The 19,561-nt window shown below is 55.9% G+C and overlaps 3 protein-coding genes and 1 pseudogene across 4 annotated transcripts; 1 reads left to right on the forward strand and 3 right to left on the reverse strand.

Moving 5' to 3' along the window:
• Positions 1-1,382: 1,382 nt before the first annotated feature.
• On the reverse strand, positions 1,383-2,139 carry LOC105544480 (annotated as a pseudogene).
• A 2,745-nt stretch (positions 2,140-4,884) lies between these two features.
• On the forward strand, positions 4,885-10,532 carry NDUFV1 (NADH dehydrogenase (ubiquinone) flavoprotein 1, 51kDa). Of its 2 annotated transcripts, none has more exons than XM_011987031.1 (10): positions 4,885-5,109; positions 6,410-6,492; positions 6,566-6,736; positions 7,464-7,647; positions 8,391-8,580; positions 9,006-9,218; positions 9,401-9,567; positions 9,895-9,976; positions 10,118-10,263; positions 10,370-10,532. In XM_011987031.1, exons 1-10 carry the CDS (start codon positions 5,038-5,040, stop codon positions 10,454-10,456), a joined length of 1,395 nt encoding a protein of 464 aa, XP_011842421.1. In that variant the 5' UTR covers positions 4,885-5,037; the 3' UTR covers positions 10,457-10,532. The 2 variants fall into 2 exon arrangements, with proteins under 2 accessions (XP_011842421.1, XP_011842422.1); XM_011987032.1 differs by having other exon boundaries at positions 4,885-5,082.
• Positions 10,533-10,654: 122 nt separating this feature from the next.
• LOC105544518 (double C2-like domain-containing protein gamma) lies at positions 10,655-14,268 on the reverse strand. The gene is given in 10 exon segments (XM_011987078.1): positions 10,655-10,968; positions 11,044-11,140; positions 11,276-11,357; positions 11,454-11,611; positions 12,901-12,951; positions 13,082-13,217; positions 13,300-13,409; positions 13,627-13,698; positions 13,775-13,854; positions 14,022-14,268. Coding segments are annotated over 10 exon segments (1,164 nt in total). The 3' UTR covers positions 10,655-10,837.
• Positions 14,269-17,704: 3,436 nt separating this feature from the next.
• Positions 17,705-19,556, reverse strand: NUDT8 (nudix (nucleoside diphosphate linked moiety X)-type motif 8; the record flags this gene model as incomplete). The annotated part of the gene is made up of 4 exons (XM_011987079.1): positions 17,705-18,018; positions 18,089-18,166; positions 18,687-18,819; positions 19,471-19,556. Coding segments are annotated over 4 exons (603 nt in total), but the record flags the coding sequence as incomplete, so codon positions are not given.
• Between the last annotated feature and the right edge of the window lie 5 nt (positions 19,557-19,561).

Genomic DNA, 19,561 nt, shown 5'->3' on the forward strand with positions numbered 1-19,561 from the left:
ATGAGGCATGTCCAGCTCCCCTTTTCATCGTGGCCTGAACTAGCTTTTCAGGTTAACTTTGGAAAGCGCTTGCTGAGAGGAGGGGTCCACTCGGAAGGGTGAGGGGCTTAGAATTTTCTTTTTGGTTTATAATATCAAACCTTTACACATTCCCATTAAAGTCACACCCCAGATAAGGAAGCTTGCTATCACCACTATTCAGCCTTATCCTGAAGTTTTTAGTTGGTGCAATAATGAAAGGAAACGAGATACCTGATATTAGAAAGGAAGAGACACCATCCTTACTATTTCTCAACAGTGGCTTACGCCTGTAATTCCAGCACTTTGGGAGGCTGTGGTGGGTGGATAACCTGAGGTCAGGAGTTCAAGACCAGCCTGGTCAACATGGTGAAACCCTGTCTCTACTAAAAATACAAAAATTAGCCTGTGTGGTGGTGTGCACCTGTAATCCCAGCTACTTGGGAGGCTGAGGCAGGAGAATCGCTTGAACCCAGGAGGCGGAGGTTGCAGCAAGCTGATTGTACCACTGCACTCTGGCCTGGGTGGCAAGAGCGAGACTCCATCTCAATAAATAAATATTTTTAAAATAATCACGTAGAAACAGTAACGGGTATTGTTAGGATGGTCATAATATGTTATTACTTTTTTCTTGCTTTTTTGGTATTCAATTTCAAATGCAGGAAAAAAATTGATGTTTTTCATTTTCCAAATATAATATTTGATTACAATATTGAGTAAGTCCTTCCCTTGAGAAGCTCTGTGCTGGGGGTTGGGGAAGATCTGATCATGCCTTCCTCACACTGGGCCTGACAATAGATGCACAAAATAGTTGCATGGGGTTGTTGTAGGACTAGCAGGTTTGTATGCCCATATGTATGCAGTAACAGACCAATTACACTGAGATAGCAGGGTTTGCAGCAGAGAAAGAGTTTAAGGATTGCAGGGCACCAAGTTTGGAGATGGGAAGAGACCTTCAAATCCATCTCCCCAAGGAGTTTTGGGCTGGGTTTTTTAAGGAGATTGTGGAGGGCAAAGGGCTGGATATTTGGGATTGTTGATTATTCGAGCAAGGGGCATGAAATAATTGGGATTGGAAACCGCATCCTTAGGTGAGCCAGCTCCTCATGGGGACCAGCTGAGTCAGTAGTTTTATCAGCATGCAGGACCTGGAGGAATATTTCAAAAGGAAAATTTAACATTTCATGTTCAAGTTGTTATTTATACAGCAGTTAAGCGCAGCTATAATCTAGGGTCTTTGTGACTCCGGGACAACAGGCACCAAACAGCCACGAGGAAGTAGGTTAGAGAGCAGCTGACCTCATGATGAATGCTGAGTGTGCTGAAGGCTTGGTTTATTTTCATCTTTCCCCCCTACTTCTTCCCTAATTGGTTTTAAGAAGTTTGTAGGGATGGTTGTAGGGTGGTTGCAGAAAACTTCCTGGGGGAGGTGATGTCCAAAGGGCTCCTAGGAGGAGTAGGGCCAAGTCGGGAGGAAGACAGAGCCTCTGGTGCAGATCCAGCTTGTATAGGCAAAACCAAAGGAGCTGGAACTGGGGAGGTCGACAGGTGGCAGCCACAAAGGACCTGGAATGGCAGGCCCAAGGCTCTTCAGCTTTGTTCTGAGGGCAGTGGGGAACCACAAAAACTCTCAGGCAGGAAAGGGGCAAAACGGGTCTGAGATTTATAATAATCCCACTGTTCCATGTTTGCAGAGAAGGGGCTGGAGAAGCCAAAATATGAGGGTGGGAGACCCCAAGGACACATTGTTAATTTCAGGAGAGAGATGACAGGGCCACAGCCATCTCTCACTGTGCTGGGAATGTTTGGAAGGTAAAGTTGACCAGATAGACACAGTGGATGTGGGATCAGTGGAACAGGAACAAGCCCTTGATACCCCGTGGCTTGTGGTCTGGAGGCTGGTGGGGGAGGCTGATACACAGAGTGACACAGGATGGGATGGGTGCTGAGGAGGTGAGAGCCAGGACCTGAGATGCTGCAGAGGAGGCTCCTGGGAGACGACATCAGAGTGGATCTCCTTCTTCACTTGAGAAGCCTGGCAAGCACGTGCTCCAGTGGGTGGGGACCAGTGGGGGATTTGTCATTAGGAGACCTCAGGCCGAGTTCTGGCAGTTGTGTCATCCTGCAGCCATGCTGACACTCTGCTTCTGAAAACAGGGCTCATCATTCCTGAGACTGGAGTTTTGGAGGATTAAGGAGGTAACACATGGCAAGTGCTTGGCACAGAGCCTGCCACTGAATGAACAGAGGATCCTGCCCCTCACTCTCCATTTCCCATCCCTCCATGCCCAGCATCTCCTGTCCCCAGCATCCCCAATCTGCCTCTCCTTCAGCCTGTATTCCTTTGACCCAGTTAGAGAGAGATGAGGAAGGAATCCACCCCATGGCTCCAACCCGCCCCCCTTCTTCTGCCCCAAAGGGAGGGATCCGAGGACTCAGGTCTGAGCCCGGATTAGCTGTGTAATCCCCAGCTTTGCCTAGGCAACCTCTTTCCTTGCCCAAGAGAGGGGGCCTGGGGCTGGCAGCCAGGACTCCTGGGCTCTGGGCCTGATACTACCCTACCTGTCTGGGCAACCTCAGACAGGGGAGAGATGCTCTTGGTGCCTCTCTTGGGAATGTCACTGACGTCCACAGTGACCGTCACATGCGTGTCAGTTGTTCTGTAGGCTTTTCTGTGCGGGGCACTGTGGGAGGGAAGAAACGCCTAGATTCCAGTCCAGCTCCACCACTCAGCAGCTTCATGCCCACAGACAAAGGACAAAATCCCCCTGAGCCTCAGTTTTTTCATGGACAAAATGGAGTGAACACCTTGTGGGGCTGCTGTGGGGTATGTGAGAAAAATAGCTGCAAAGGAGTTTTGTGAATAGCACATTTTAGAGAGATCAGAAAGGATGATTACAGCACAAAAGAACAGAGATGGTTCCTTCCCAGGAGGACTGGAAAACAGCTGGGGAGAGCAGGCCAGAAAGGTCACTCTCATCACGAGGACCACAGCAGAGGGTTCCAGGAAACTGAAAAAGATGAGTTCATCAGGCTTCCAAGTCCTCCTGGGAAGGCAAAGGACAGAGGGACCTCCCCAGGTCAGGGGAAAACCGAGGGAGGGGGACAGCAACACAAACACCCTAAAGTCTAATGATGGCAGGAAGGAGTCTTGGGGGACGGGGGTGGGGTTCACAGCAGTGTCCTGGGCGTGATGACCCTGGCGAAGGACGGGGCTGCAAAGCCCTTAAATCCTGGTCCAGCGGCTGATTCCAAAGGCAGCAGGGACCATGCCAGGATTTTGGGCAGAAGCACAAAGTGCTGGACTCTCCTGAAAAGGGCTGAGAGAACTCAGCGGTGTAGGGACCAGCCCCACAGGGTCGGTGGGTTTTTCTCCCCTTGTGCGGAGACAAGAGGTTGTAGAAATAAAGACATAAGACAAAGAGATGAAAGAAAAGACAGCTGGGCCCAGGGGACCACTACCGCCAAGATGCGGAGACCCGTAGTGGCCCCGAATGCCAGGCTGTGCTGATATTTATTGGATACAAGACAAAGGGGCAGGGTAAGGAGTGGAGTGTGAGCCATCTCCAATGATAGGTGAGGGCATGTGGGTCACGTGTCCACTGTACAGGGGGCCCCTCCCTGCCTGGCAGGCAAGGCAGAGAGAGAGAGAGAGAGAGAGAGAGAGAGACAGCTTATGTCATTATTTCTGCATATTAGAGACTTTTAGTACTTTTGTTAATTTTGCTACTGCTATCTAAAAGGCCTCTGGAACATGAAGGCGGACTAGGAGTGTGACCACTGAAGCACAGCATCACAGGGAGACGGTCAGGCCTCCGGATAACTGCGGGCGGGAGCAGGCCCTCCACAAGAGGTGGAGGAGTAGAGTCCCTTTCCCGTTCTGCTAACTAGCGGGTGTTTTTCCTTGGCACTGATGCTACTTCTAGACCATGGTCCACTTGGCAACGGGCGTCTTCCTAGACGCTGGCATTACTGCTAGACCAAAGAGACCTCTAGTGGCCCTGTCTGGGCGTGACAGAGGGCTCACATTCTTGTCTTCTGGTCACTTTTATGTTCCTTCAGCTCCTATCTCTGTATGGCCTGGTTTTTTCTAGGTTATGATTGTAGAGCGAGGATTATTATAATATTGGAATAAAGAGTAATTACAACAAACTAATGATTGATATTCATACATAATCATATCTATGATCTATATCTAGTATAACTATTCTTATTTTATATATTTTATTACGCTGGAACAGTTCGTGCCCTGGGTCTCTTGCCTCAGCACCTGGGTGGCTTGCCGCCCACACAGCTGCGCCAGCAAAAGGATGTGCCATGCACTGACCATCTGCATCCTCTCTGCCTCACTCCAGCCGAGAACTCCGTGAGAGGCCCTCCGGGGAGACCTCTGCGAACAACCCCCTGCCTTGGAGTCTGCAGTCCTTCCTCAAGCACACGGACGCCCAGGGTGGGGAAGTCCACAGTCTGGCAGGGCTCAGACTGGGCAGAATAACTGCAACGTAGTCGTGAGGATCGGGCTGTGGCCTGCCTGACTTCTCCCTCTTCCCATGATACACCGATGCATACAGCAGGTGCACACTAAACGCCAAATCCATAGAAAGTGGAACACACCAGGACCCAGCAGAAGGCAACATGCGAGTTTTGTTTACTCGTGGCATGAAAGGCTGGGAGCCAGCGGGCGTAGTCCACGAAGTGAAGCGGGCTAAGGAGGGCGCGAAAGAGCAGTGGGGACAGCCGCCACTAAATGCCAGCCCGGCAAAGGGAGGAAGGCGGGCCCTAGGCCGGCGGGACCACATCTCCCAGAAGTCCCGGCGCCAGGGCTTTGGCCTCTCCGCCCTCCCCCAAGGAAGCGGGGCCGTGGGCGAAGCGGAAGGGGTGCAGCGATGCCAGTGCGCGGCGCCGGCGTCGGGAGCGTGACGTCTTTCCTGTGCGCCACCTAGCGTTTCTATCGCGCCGGTTCCTCAGCTTGAGTGCTGTGAAGGTGACAGCTTGAGGTGACCCAGCTGGCCCCCCGCGATGCTGGCAGCACGGCGGCTGCTCGGCGGGTCGCTCCCCTCGCGGGTATCTGTGCGTTTCAGCGGCGACACGGTGAGGCCCGGCCTGGCTGGGGCCAGGGGTTTTCGGGGCCCGGTGTCGCGGCCGCGCCTGTGCACGAGCAGTCCCTGGGGTCTGAAGTGGCCTCTGGAGAGCCCTTCTCCCCAGGCCAGGCGGGAAGACTCCCGCTCCGGCCTGGTTGAAGTAGGGGAACGGGTCCCATCGCGGGGCCGACTCCCTTGGCCCGCCGGCTTGCTGGCTTCCCTTGTTTCACAGTCCTCGGCCTGGCGGAAGTTTTGCAGGTTATGAAGCGCCCTTGTTTTCATTCCTTCTTTGTTACAGCCTTGTAGGGCGTGAAGGGGTCATTGCCCCATTTAGGGATGCGCACCTCCTGATTTCCTGTCCACTGCTCTGCACCCTGAAGTGGCTGAAAAGTGCTCTTACACGGATGGGAATCCCATCGCCCTTAGCTGGGGCGCTCTCCACTGGGTCGTGGGGCTCCTCATTTTCATCCTAAGTGAGCCGCTCCATCATGTGTGTGTTAGGGAGGCATTTCTTTCCCATTAGTAAACACGTTTCGCCTCTTCGGCCGAGTTAGGAATATAAAAGGCCCCTGGCCTACCCGAAGCCAGGCCAGGAAAGGGCCATGCCCACACTCGGCTTGTGGGGCGGTGTGGTGCCGTGATGCAGGTGTGGGCTTTGGCCACCAACAGACCTGGGCTCAAATTCGACCTGCTGCTTTTGACTGTGAGACGTTCCATAAGTTCCTTTTGCTCCGAGCCTCAGTTTTCTCCTCTGTGAAATAGAGAAAATCGTTCCTATCAGAGTTGTTATGAGGATGAAATGGGATTTTGAATGTAAAATGCTTCCATCCAGTATCTGCTAAACAAAAATGCTTACTAATGGCCGGGTGCGGTGGCTCATGCCTGTAATCCCAGCACTTTGGGAGGCTGAGGCGGGTGGATCGCTTGAGGTCAGGAGTTCGAGACCAGCCTGGCCAATATGGTGAAACCCCGTCTCTACTAAAAATGCAAAAATTACCCTGGCGTGGTGGTGAATGCCTGTGATCCCAGCTATCCGGAGACTGAGGCACAAGAATCACTTGAACCTGGGAGGTGGAGGGTGCAGTGAGCTGAGATTATGCCACTGCACTCCAGCCTGGGCAACAGAGCAAGAGTCTGTCTCAAAAAAAAAGAAGGTTACTAAGTGGCAGTGGTAGCTGTGATGCTATAGATGCTCCCCTAGCCCTAGCCCAGCCCCTCCTAAATAGGGAGACCCAAGATTCTGTAGCTTCTGGCCCAATCCCTCATGGCCCCAGAGCGCTGCTGGGCCTCCTGACCCTCTGTCTCCCCAGACAGCACCCAAGAAAACCTCATTTGGCTCGCTGAAGGATGAAGACCGGATCTTCACCAACCTGTACGGCCGCCATGACTGGAGGTGAGACAGTGCCCTTCGTGTGTTGGGTCCCGGAGCAAGGCGTCCCCTTCACTGCCTTCCCTACTCTGTCCAGGCTGAAAGGTGCCCTGAGTCGAGGTGACTGGTACAAGACAAAGGAGATCCTGCTGAAGGGGCCCGATTGGATCCTGGGTGAGATCAAGACATCGGGTTTGCGAGGCCGTGGAGGCGCTGGCTTCCCCACTGGCCTCAAGTGGAGCTTCATGAATAAGCCCTCAGATGGCAGGTGTGTGTTGGGGAGTGGGGCAGATGTGGCTGTGGGAGAGACCTTAGGGGTGGCTGGGGCTTCCCTGGGCCTTTGGGCTCTTTAATTAAAAACAGCATGAATGAGGTGGGCACATGTTCCCAGGCCTTAAATGGATGGGACTTACTCTGTGGACTTCCACAGGGGAGACTTACGTAGCAGAATCAACACATGATTTTGACTCAGGCAGACTTTGTTCAAATCCTAGCTCTGCCTCCTAATCATAGAGCTTTGGGCAATTTCCTGGCCTTTGTGAATCTTAGCTTCTTTTTTGTAAATAGGTACAGTGATACCATGCAAGGATTAAAGAGATAATGTTCATACAGCTTTTGGCCTGTATGCTGGTTGGCACATAAAGCAAATGATAAATGTCACCTGCTTTACCTCCTTTTGGTGGTAGAGCTTGAGGAATGCTCTTTGTCACCAAGAGCAGAATCTGGTCTCAGGGGCAGACACAAGGAGAGATGTTTGGATGAGCTGAATGAAGACCTTTCTTGTGGTTATAGCTGCCCAAAGATAGAATAGGCAGTAAGCTCCCTGTCATTTGGTGGTGAGCAAGCAGAGCCCCTGGGACATGTTGGGAGGGCAGTGAAGGATTGGCTGTCTGAGGAGACATCTTTGAGGCCTCCCTGGGTGGAGTGGGGTAGCATGGAGTTGAAGACCCAGCCCTGGTGGCCCTGTAGCCTCTCTGACCTGTGGGCCCCTGCAGGCCCAAGTATCTGGTGGTGAACGCAGACGAGGGGGAGCCAGGCACCTGCAAGGACCGGGAGATCATACGCCATGATCCTCACAAGCTGGTGGAAGGCTGCCTGGTTGGGGGCCGGGCCATGGGCGCCCGCGCCGCCTATATCTACATCCGAGGGGAATTCTACAATGAGGCCTCCAATCTGCAGGTGGGCAGGGAGAGACGTGGGCAGATGAGAAGGTGCTCAGTGTGCACTTACACACCCCTCACCCAGCACAGTCGTTCTGAGGTGTTAGCGCCTGGTCTCAATGGTTGAACTGGGGGAGTGGTGGCCAGTCTTGCATGCATCCCTAATGGGACTTGGCTCCCAAAGCCACCTTCCAGGGCTCCTAATGCTGCTGGTATGATTTTTTTTTTTTTTTGCTTCAAAAATAATAGTATTTATTATAACAACAAGTAGCAAGAAGAACATAAGTGGAACTATGTGTTTAGCAAGAGAGCTGAATAACTATAAATATAAATAATTCCTATTTGGAGAAAATACATTATGTTCATTGCTTGGAACTATGAATAATACTTATATCTGTAGGAAATACAGAAAAATAAAATAGGTTAAGGCAATAAGGATAATAGGCAATTAAATTTTTAGTTTAATTTTATAAAGACTTTTATTTTTCCTTACAAACTGGGGTAGTTAGGAGACCTGATAATAGCTACTTCACTTTTATTTTCCTGGCAGCAAAGCAGCTTACTTACGTGTTCCTTCTTGCATATCTGTTGCAGATTATAGTCAAGTTTTCCAATTTGTTTTACTAAGTTAGCAAAATTTTTTATACCAGGAGCATTAGGAGCCTCACCGTAGGAGGCCTTCAAGGGCTTCATGACTCCTGAAGTTATAGGCTGACTGCTGGGCTGGGGGTCGGCTGGGAAAGTCACACCTTTGTCCTGCAGGTGGCCATCCGAGAGGCCTATGAGGCAGGTCTGATTGGCAAGAATGCCTGTGGATCTGGCTATGATTTTGACGTGTTTGTGGTGCGCGGGGCTGGGGCCTACATCTGTGGAGAGGAGACAGCGCTCATCGAGTCCATCGAGGGCAAGCAGGGCAAGCCCCGCCTGAAGCCCCCCTTCCCTGCAGACGTGGGTAAGGCCTGGCGTAACCCTGGGTCAGACTGTGTCCTGTGACACCCGGGATCTGGCTAGGTTCCCTTCGAATTGTTCTTAGGGATTTCTGAGTGCCTTCCCGGCTGGGGTCAGATAAAGAGTAGGCTGGCAACAATACACAGGCTCCCCCAGGGCTGCCTGCAGTCCCTCCTCCTGCCTCGGTCCCCCCACACCCATGCTGCTCTGTGGCTCCACCTTCACAGTGCCTGTTCTGAGGCTAAGGGCATGGTGGTGAACAAGGCAATGAGGCATCTCTGGAGTTTGGGGTCCAGCAGGGATAAGAATGATAAGGGGATATTAGAGCAGGGGTTCTGCCATGGGAGCAAGACCCTGGGACACACCTCCCTGCCAGGAAACTTGCCCCACCCACTAGCAGCCACCAGTTGTCTTCCCATTTCCCTGAAGGAGTGTTTGGCTGCCCCACAACTGTGGCCAACGTGGAGACAGTGGCAGTGTCCCCCACCATCTGCCGCCGTGGGGGCACCTGGTTTGCTGGCTTTGGCAGAGAGCGCAACTCAGGCACCAAACTATTCAACATCTCTGGCCATGTCAACCAACCTTGCACTGTGGAGGAGGAGATGTCTGTGCCCTTGAAAGAACTGATTGAGAAGCATGCTGGTAAGGCCTGGGGCCAGCCAGGATGTGGGTGGACAGGTGTCCATGAAGAGAGCCTGAGCGGGAGGCCTCAGGAGACGGGGCTGGGTCTAGGGGCTGACTAAGGGCCTGGGGTCAGGACGAGGCAGGTGTGCCGGCCCCAGCCCTGACCATGCATCCCTTTGGGGACTGACTTGGGGCCCCAGGGGGTGTCACGGGCGGCTGGGACAACCTCCTTGCTGTGATTCCCGGCGGCTCGTCTACCCCACTGATCCCCAAGTCTGTGTGTGAGACGGTGCTGATGGACTTCGACGCGCTGGTGCAGGCACAGACAGGCTTGGGCACAGCTGCGGTGATCGTCATGGACCGCTCGGTAAGGGTTCACACACCAGCCCCGGTCCCTGCCCTCCTGGTTGCTGTCTTCCTCCCTGGGCCTCCCAGAAAACCCTCTTGCCAGCACTCAGGTCTTAGTTCCTGCAGCCTGAGGTAAAGCAAGGTGGAAGAGGAGGGAGGAAGGCCGCTCTGAGGAGAATACCCCGGAGTCTGGGCAGCACAGGGGGCCCAGGGAGGCTGGAGGAGGCCAGAATGCTGGGTGGGCTGGGAAGAGCTTCTGGAACTGGGGGAGGGGCTATCACTAGGGGGTTGAGGCCCAGGCTTCTGTCTGGCCATGGATGCCTGCTGATTGCCCCTTGTCACCCAGACGGACATCGTGAAAGCCATCGCCCGCCTCATTGAGTTCTATAAGCACGAGAGCTGTGGCCAGTGCACCCCATGCCGCGAGGGTGAGCAGCGGGCAGGCTGGGGGTTTGCTTGCCGTGGCTTCACTTAACCTCCACCCCACCATGTGGCCTGCACCCCTCAAGCACCATCCCACATCCTGGCTGGGGAGATCATCAGGCCCTCTCTTGTGGCTGTGGCTGCAGGTGTGGACTGGATGAACAAGGTGATGGCTCGTTTCGTGAGGGGGGACGCCCGGCCAGCCGAGATTGACTCCCTGTGGGAGATCAGCAAGCAGATAGAAGGCCACACCATTTGTGCTCTGGGTGACGGGGCTGCCTGGCCTGTGCAGGTATTCACCGCCCTTCTGCGTAGCGCGGAGGGTGGGTGGCATCAAGGGCCCAGGGTGTTGGGGGATTTTTGGACTCTGTTTCACACAGTCCCCCCACCGACCCCAGGGTCTGATCCGTCACTTTCGGCCGGAGCTTGAGGAACGGATGCAGCGGTTTGCCCAGCAGCATCAGGCCCGGCAGGCTGCCTCTTAGCCCACCACCCTGGCCTGCTGTCCTGTGTCTGTCCGTCTGGAATGCTGGACAATAAAGCGAGTGCTGCCCACCCTCCCGCTGCAGCTGCTGTGACTGTGCTCTTTACCCTTTACCCAGCACCGGATCCTCAAGGGTGGGAGGGGAGAACAGGGCCCAGTCTGGCTCGTGGCCAGAGGAAGGACAGGGTCTCGTCTGGCTTGAAAGAGATGTTTATTTCGGCTCCATGATTGGGGGGCGGTGAATGTGAAAGCGGGGAGAGAGGAAACACCTCTCTGACTTGGGACTGGGGGGCGTGATGGGTGAGGCAGCCCCAACCTCCATCATTTTTGTGGGGACGCTTCAGGCAGCTGTAGTGGAGGGGCGGCAGGCAGGGCCCCTGGGCTAGTTGCTGAGCTGGACAGGCTTGCTGTCCAGTGGGTGCCACAGCTCCAGGCGGTGGTCAGTGTGGCCCAGGCACTCAAGCCAGTGCTGCAGGCACTCCCCACTGGCATGGCTGCCCAGCTGCACCCCGCCTGCCATGGGGGATGGGTCAGGAACCGCCAGTAGCCTACTGGGCCCCCACCCCAGCTCCTCATGTTCCCACTCACCAATGAAGTCATCAGCCGTGCCCAGGTCATAGTCCCACACAGACACTAGCAGCGTCTTCTGGGCCAGCTCCTCCCGTGGGCCTGAGTAGAAGAATTCCTGCAGGGAGAAGGGCAGAGAGGCGGGAAGGAGGCAGCCTTGGCTCTCCCAAAGTTTAAGAAGCAGGCCTCAGCAGGGGAGTGGCTCAGCATGTCAAGGCCAGGGTTGGCTGGGACCTGCCTGGTCCTGGCTCACCTCATTGAACTCGGGGTTCAGGGTCTTCCTGCGAACACTGGTCTTGAATTTAGATTTCTTCCCTGCATTTGGATGCAGGAAACTGATCGGGGAGGATTGGCAGGTTAGGTGTGGCCCTGGAGAGGTGAGGAGCCACCGTCTTGTCCTCACCTCCCACCTGCCCACCCCATTCACTCACAGGCGCACAAAGGGGTCCGAGTAACCATTGGCATCCATGGGGGCCAGGTGGACGCAGCGCAGCACACCCACCAGCAAGCCACCCCGCTGAGAGCTGTAGCACAGTGACAGCAGGATGCGCCCATGTTCCTCCCAGGCCACCTCTGTCTCCACCTCCTCCTGCAGGTGTAGGCTGAGGTCAGCCCCCATCCAGCCCAAAGCCCAGCCCCTTTAGCCTCCGCGCTCTGGGCAGGAAAGCTCAACCTGGCCCCAAAGAAATCAGGGGCAATGGCTTCATTTCCCAATACAGCCACTCGCACAGTGCCGTGGAAGTGGTCCTATGGGTCAGCTGTACCCTCCAGGGCCTGACCAAAGGTGAGGCTTGCTGACCACATGACCAGTCAGATACGTCTGTCATGGAGGGGAAGGGAACTGGCTGACATGCCAGGAGCTCCCTAAGTGGTCTCCCATCCGGTGCCCGTAGCCATCCCTGTAGGCAAGTGGCTCTGAGAGGATGTTCACTTCCCAAGGAGAAGCAGATCTCTTCAAAACCCCACCCTCTTCACCCCTTACTTCCCTGGGGACCAGATTCTGAGTGTTCTTTGCCACACTCTGGGCCCTGGTGCTTCTGAACAGGCTCAGGGAGGAAGCCCCAGGAGGATGTGCTGCTCTCACCCGCAGGGTAGGTTTCCCTTTGCAGAAAGCCCCACCACCTTGTTCACAGGCGGCTGTCAGGAATGCGGGAGTGCTCTGTCAGCACCCACCATGCTCTGGGCGCTGTTGTGCTTGGGATCTGGGGCAGAGGGTACACAGGGCTGGCGCTGGGAGAAGTGGCCTGTTCGTGCCACCTTGGTGGGCCTCAGCCACTTGGGCTTAGCTAATCAACAGCTGCAGCAACTTGTGGTTCCACCAGAGGGCAGGGCACCCGGCACTTTGGGGAGGAGCTGGTAGGGGGCCCTGCTGTCAGCATCCCACCTGCCTCCCCCACTGACCACAGGGGTTCTAGCTAGGTCTTTGGTCTCCAGTGGCGTCAAAGAAACCTCTGCAGTCACCCTCACTGCCTCCGGACAAGGGCCTGTCTAGGACGGCCTGCCCCAGGAGTGGTCCCCACACTCCCCTCAGGGCCAGACCCCACCCAGTGAGCCCCGCCCGTCTGTCTTCTCTTCCACCTTGCCCAGCCTCCCATCTCAGGCCATGGATAAATGCCGCCAGTTGCAGCCTCTGCCTCAAGGCAGGTGTCTGCCCGGCTGTGCCCTGAAGGGCTCTGCTTGTCCCAGTGCCCCACAGCTCCTCGGGGCTGCCCTGGCAAGGGAGTCACCCTCACTTTGCCATTGGGGACCTGGCTGTCCCCTGGGACAATGAGGGCTCACAGGGCCTGTGAGAGCTGGCCTCAGGTTCCTCCAAGCCCCCTACGCCCCTGCCACCAGGCTTGCCCCCTCATCCCTGCTCAGCCCAGCCGTCCTACCCACCTCATAGAGGGACATGCCGCGGGCTGTGTCCAGGCTCTTGGGCCTCTTGGCCTGAAAGGGAAGACAGCCCGGTCATCCTGGCCAGATGCTGCCCAGGTCCCCCTCCCTATTCCTCCCCTCTAGCTCCCATCACAAGATTCCTGGCCCCTGCAGCCCCACCCTGTGCTCCAGCCCCACTTACCAGCCTCCGCTTCTCCAGATAGATGTCGAAGCTCCTGGCTCGGTTTGGCACCAGCTTCCTCAGGGGCACCTGCAGCTCCCCTAGGGGAGGTACCCGCCGCCGTCGCCGCAGCCATGGGTCCTCGCACACACACAGCCTGGTGGCCGCCCAGGTCAGACCTGGCCAGGCCAGCCCCATCCCTCTGCTCCACCCCCAGGTGGCCCAGGCTGGATCCTCACCTAAGGGTCTTGCACGCAGCATCCTGGCGGGTGAAGCCGTGATAGGTGAGTGTCTCCTCCCAGACAGGTACCCTCGTACCTCAAATGGTGCGTGTCCGAAGCTGGCTGGCCTAGGGCCCAAGCAGGGTGGGTCAGGGCCTCCTAGGGTTAAGACCATCCTCCAACCCCCTACCCTGCCTCCCTGGTAGGACCTCCCACTATTTGCACAACCCAGCAACTGGGACCCAGGCCTTGGGGGGTGGGGAGGAGCCAAGCAGAGCCAGGTGGGTGCCGCAGGCTGGATGTTCCACCAGAGGGCAGCAGTGGGGGCCTGGGGCTTGCCCTCACCTTGCTGTTCCCTGGCAGCAGATTCGCTTTGACATAGGTGTCCACGGAGCCTGAGGCCAACGGCTTGAGGCCCTGGGAACAGACAGTGGGTATGAGATAGGCCTGTGGCCCAGCCCTCTGTCCCAGGGACGCCCACCCCCATCCTCACCTTGGCACGATGAACTGTGCAGTGCAAGGCACTGTTGTCCGCATCAAAAAGAAGTGTGAACTCCAGGGTGGCCAGGGCAGCTAAAGGCAGGTGGCAGGCAGGGTCACCTCCTACCTCAGCTCAATCTGCCCCCACCCATGGCACATACCTCCTGCCTTGCCCCTCCACGGCCAGATGGCAGGGACACCCCAATGCCCCTCCTGGCTGGACTGAGCTCAGGGTGTCCCCTCCTCCCGCCCCTACTCACTGCTGTCGTCTGAGTCTCTCTCTGGCTCTGGGTCGGGCTGCGGCTGGGGTGCAGAGCGGATGGTGGACGCCGCCGCGGGGCGCTGGTCCGGAGGGTGCAGGGTAGGCTCCGTCAAAGGGTAAAAGTGCGGGAAGTAGTGGGAGATGAGGCGGATGGGCCGGATGGGGCCCGGGCTCACATCGATGGCCATGTGCTCCAGCATGCTCACCCGGGGAGGCCGCCCACCTGCTGCCGCCGTGCCCGCCATGGGGACCCCGACGGGGGGCGAGGACTCAGAGAAATGCCTGAGGACTGGGGCTGGGGGGAACACACCCGGCCTCGGAGATGGGGTGAAGAAGCATCGCTGATACCATGCAGGGGGCCTGAGGACAGAGCGCAGGGTTGGGGGAGGGGCTAGGGGAGTCCCCAGCCTGGAGGGTCGTGGCAGGCTTTGGAGGGGACTGGGTGTGTCAGGAGTCAGTCCAGCTCCCAGTCCTTACCGCTTTGGGAGCTACTTCACCCAGTGGGAGTCGCTGCTGCTGGCAATGGGTGTGCACTCTCGGGGGTAGAGCCCCTGACTGCTGTGTCCCCAGTGAGCGAGGGTGACCCAGAGCTCAGAACCCTCCCAGAGCTCCTTCCTAGCGCTGGGGCTCAGCTTCCCTCCTTCCTCTGCCCCCTTCACACTTTGTCAAAGGGAGTTATTTTTACCACCATCATGTGGCTCTGCTCCCAGGTGAGAAGGCTGGAGGCCCGGAGGTGACAGAGGGCTGTGGAGGTGATAAGTGGTTAGTGGGAAGGAGGGAGCGCATAGGAGGAGGGGAGGGGGTGCATGGGAAAGTGGGAGGGGAGCCACAGGAAGGGGCCCCTGTGATTGAGCCCTGCGGGGGTGGCCAGTTTACACTCTGAAACATGAACCAGATCATCCCACCTCCACCCCTGCTTGGAATAAAATCCGAACCCTTTGATGAGGCGCGACCCCTTTTCACCTCACCAAGGAGTGTCCCCTTGGCATCTCACAGTGAGAGCCCACTCCCCTCCCAAACTGGGCCACTCCTACTCACCTTTGGTTTCTGGGTCACCCCCTGCAGGGGATCTTGGCTGGTTTTAATCATCCGGCATTCCCTCTCCTCTCTTCTCCCCAGTTATTCTTTTAATTTTTAATCAACATAACCATAGATATTTATGGGGTACAATATGATGTTCTGATGTGATATGTGTAGAAATGTGATTTCTACAAGACGCATTGTAGAAAGATTCAGTCAAGCTAATGAAAAAAGAACACTTAAAATGTACTCTTTAAACAACTGTGAAATACACAAGGTGCTATTGTTAGGGATGTTTGCCATGCTGTGCAATAGGGCCTTCAGCTTACTCTTCCTGACTGGAACTTTGTACCCTAAGAGCAATGTCTCCCCTCTCCCCATCCCTAGTCCCCTACTCTCTAGCTCCTGGTGACCACCATTTTCTCTGCTTCTAGGAGTTCAACTTTTTCAGATTCCACATAAAAATCAGACCGTATAGTATTCGTCATTCTGTGCCTAGCTTACTTCACTTAGCATATCGTCCTCTGGGTTCATCCATGTTGTCACAAATGATAGAATGGCCATCTTTGTTAAGGCTGAACAGTGTAGACACGCCATCCTATCCATCCGTCTGATGCTGGGCAGTCGGGTTGCTGCCGTGTCTTAGCTGTTGTGAATGGCACTGCACTGAACATGGAGGCAGACACCTCTTCAGCATGCTGACTTCAATTCCCGTGGATACCATCCACAAGTGGGGTTGCTGGATCACATGGTACCTCTATTTTTGGTGTGCTAAGGGACTGCCATATGATTTTCCAAAATGGTTGCGCTCATTTCCCTTTCCACCGACAGCACGTAAGGCTTCCCTTTCCTCCACATCCTCACGAGCATCTGTTATCTCCTATGGTTTGGTAGTAGCCTTTCTAACAGGTGTGAGGTGGTATCTCATTGAGATTTTCACTTGTATTTCCTGCACGATTAGCAATGTTAAACATTTTTTCATGTGTCTGTTGAGAAATGTATGTTCAGGTGCTTTGCCCATGTTTAAATTCGGATATTTGTTTCTTGTTATTGAGTTCCTTGTTTCTTTTGGGTATCAGCCCCCTTATCAGGTGTATGGTTTACAAAGATTTTCTCCCATCCTGTAGCCTCGCTCCTCACTTTGTTGTTTCTTTTGCTGTGCAGAAGCTTTTTAGTTGGGTGCCATCCCATTTGTCTATTTTTACTTTTGATGCCTTTGCTTTTGGGGTCCTATCCAAGAAATCATTGCCCAGACCAATGTCTAGAACTTTCCCCATATGTTTCCTTCAAGTAGTGTTACCATTGCAGGTTTCTGTTGTTTTTTTTTTCCCCTTTAAGATATGATCTCATTCTGTTGCCCAGGCTGGAGTGCAGTGGCACAATCTCAGTTCACTGCAGCCTCTGCCTCCTGGGCTCAAGCGATCCTCCCATCTCAGCTTCTTGAGTAGCTGGGACTACAAGCATGCACCACCATGCCTGGCTAATTTTTTTGTATTTCTGTACAGACAGGGTTTCACTATGTATGACCAGGCCAGTCTTGAACTCCTGAAGTCACGGTGGCCCGCCTTGGCCAACCAAAGTGCTGGGATTACAGGCATGAGCCACAGAGTCCAGTTCGCTTCAGGTTTTATAGCCCATTTTGAGTTGATTTTTGTATAAGGTGTGAACCTCAGTTGTTCTTTGGGAACCACTGCTTCTCAGTCCAGGGAGTTCACCCTCCTACCCAGGCAAGCATCCCAGACGCTATCTATCAATGTATTGTAAATCCAACTGGCCATGTGACAGGCTCAGGGAAGGACACGTGACTCAAGACAGGCCAGCGAGGTGCACTTCTGGGTTAGACTGGCCGGGCGGAGTGGCCGTGTTTTCTGCTGACGGAGGCTGCTGCCCTCTCCTCAACCTCTCACTCGGCACTAGAGACAACCTCCCCAGGCTGAGGCCAGCACAGCGCAGAGCACAGCAAGAACAGAGCCCCTGAGCCCCTGGATCCAGCCATCCTGCCATGGCAAGTTCACACCACCCACTCCCTCAACTCTTTCACAGAACCCTGGTCTACCTAGTTGACATCTTATGTAATTCCACTATTATCTGTGATTAATTAATGTGGAATCACATGATTATCTGTGTGACCTGGTCTGAGGTCTCCCTTAGACTGAGCACCCCCTCTGGAGGGCAGGTCAGCATGTGACTGGTCCATAGCTATGGCCCCCACACAGCAGCTGGCACACACAGGGGCTCTGTATGTTAGACCCCTGCAGTAACACCCAGGGGCATGCGTGCACCTTACTCCTCTCTGGGATCCCGGAGCCCAGCACAGGGTCAGCCAGGCACAGCAGAGAGAACAGGAGGTGCAGGCTGAGACACGGGCAGTGCATGCCTAAGAGTCTGGGCTGTGGAGTCTGACAGCCCTGGTTCCAATCCCAGCCTGGGGTCCTTAGGCAAGGTGTCTATCCCCGCTGAAAGCAGTCTCACCAGCCAGAGACAGTGCTGGCCCCGCCTTATGGGCTGTTGTGAGGGTGAGATGAATTGACTTCGAGTACTTGGCACCCAGGAAGTGTCCACTGCTGTGGGGAATGGCGTGACTGGAAGGAGGAGCCCCAACCAGCAGCCTGGAGTGGTCTGCCCAATGTCAAGGCCCCAGCACAGGACAAGCAGGAGCTCTAGAGCTGTCAAAGGCCTTTATTCAGTCCTGAAGTGGAGCTGGCCTGGCAGGGTGAAACCAGGGGCTGCTGAGGGTGGGCCAGGCCCTCAGCCCCTGGCCAGCTCAGGCCAGCCAGGCGGGGCTGGTAGGTACCAGGTGCCAGCAGCTGCAGGGCAAACTCGGTGATGACAGCTGTGAGGCCCCAGACCCGGTGTGGTCCATGCAGGAAGACAGGTAGTGTGTAGCGGAAGTGGCCACGCTGGCAGAAGTGGGTATAGCCCTGATTCTGCGTCTGCAGCAGGTGGGCTAGCGGGAGTGCAAACACCTCATCCACCTGCAGGCAGGACGCAGAGAGGGTAGACAGAGAACTGGAACAGTCCAACCCCTCACATCCCCCAGCTCACCTCCTCCGAGTTGGGCCTGAGGCTCTGGGGATCCAGTGGGCCCACACCAGCAAGCACTGGCACCACGGTGGCCTTTTGCTGGGGAAGAGGGCAGGCGGTCAGAGAAGCATGGCTTCAGTTGGGTTTGAAGGCTGGGGAGGGGAGTGTGAGAGGAAGACCCCCTTTGCCATGCACAGGCCTTAGGTAGTGATGTTCAGGTCCACCTGCCTGTGTCCTCCAGCCATGCCGACTGACTCAGGTCTCCTCAAATGCACTAGACCTGTTCCCTCTGCTTAGAACAATCTCCCACTTGGCATTCAAGCCCAGGTTCAATCCCTGCCTACCCCATGAAGCCTCCCTGACCCTAATCCACCAAGCTGAGCAGAGGTGGCCCACCCCATCGCCCTGGGCCACCTCTACTCAGGACACCAGAGCTTCCCCAATCTCTTCCCAAGGGGTTGTGTGGGGTGGTGCATGTGACCAGGCAGGTTAGGGGCACCCCTCCACACTTTGTGCCTGTGGGGGTCCATGACCACTCTCCTGGTCCGTGGGGGCCTAGCTCCAGGGCAGGCACAGAGTGAGTGAATGAGGGGGCGGTGGCCTCAGCCAGGTGGCTTACCGGATCATACACAGGCCGCAGCAGGCCCCACACGTGCTCCTCGGGCACTGCCAGGCCCAGTTCCTCCTGGGTTTCCCGCAGGGCCGTGTGCACCACGTCTTGGTCAGCCGGGTCGCACTTGCCGCCTGGGAAACTAAACAGACACAGGGAGTCTGATCCTTGGACTCTTAGGGCCATGGAGAGGTCGGGGTGTCGGCAGTGCGGGGGGCCAGTGGCCCACCAAAGCATCGCCTGCCTCTGCTCCTAGTTTGCTGGGAAGCCCCAGGCAAGCCACACGACCTCTGGAGGCCAGTTTATCTCCCTGAGCAATGGCGATAAGGAAAAGAAGCCCAGGGCAGCGCAGGACAAGAGGGTCTGCAGCAGGAGCAAGAAGATCCTGGGGCTCAGATACCCAAATTCGGCCTATGGTGGCCCCAGTAGCACTGACATTGTCCTCGGGGACTATGTCCTCAAATCCCGCCGGGCGGGGCCCGAACCTCTCCGTAGTCGCCGGCAGGGGGCGGCGTCCGCGCTCTTAGCGGGAAACAGCTCAGAGGGGTGTCCCCGGCTGAGGCGTGCGCGCAGGGACTAGCACGAGGGGTCTACGCGGTGAGGGCGTGGCAGGTGCACTGGAGCCGAGGCACACGGATCGCTGATCCCTCGCCGCAGCCCGTGGGCGTAGGGGCTCTCCCCAGACCCATTTTACGGAGGCGAAAACCGAGGCTCGAAGGGGCTAAGTGCCCTGCCCGAGGTCCCTGCCAGCCGCGGCCTCCGGCAAAGGGCAAGGAATTCCTGGCCGCTGTACCTGACGTCGCCCTTGTGCCTCCCGGTCAGGCGGCTGGACCGCAGCGTATACAGCAGAGCCGGGACCCCGCGCACTGAGCAGAGCGGCACGA

The sequence above is a fragment of the Mandrillus leucophaeus genome, unplaced genomic scaffold (assembly GCF_000951045.1).
Source record: "Mandrillus leucophaeus isolate KB7577 unplaced genomic scaffold, Mleu.le_1.0 Scaffold30, whole genome shotgun sequence".
Lineage (NCBI taxonomy): Eukaryota > Metazoa > Chordata > Mammalia > Primates > Cercopithecidae > Mandrillus > Mandrillus leucophaeus.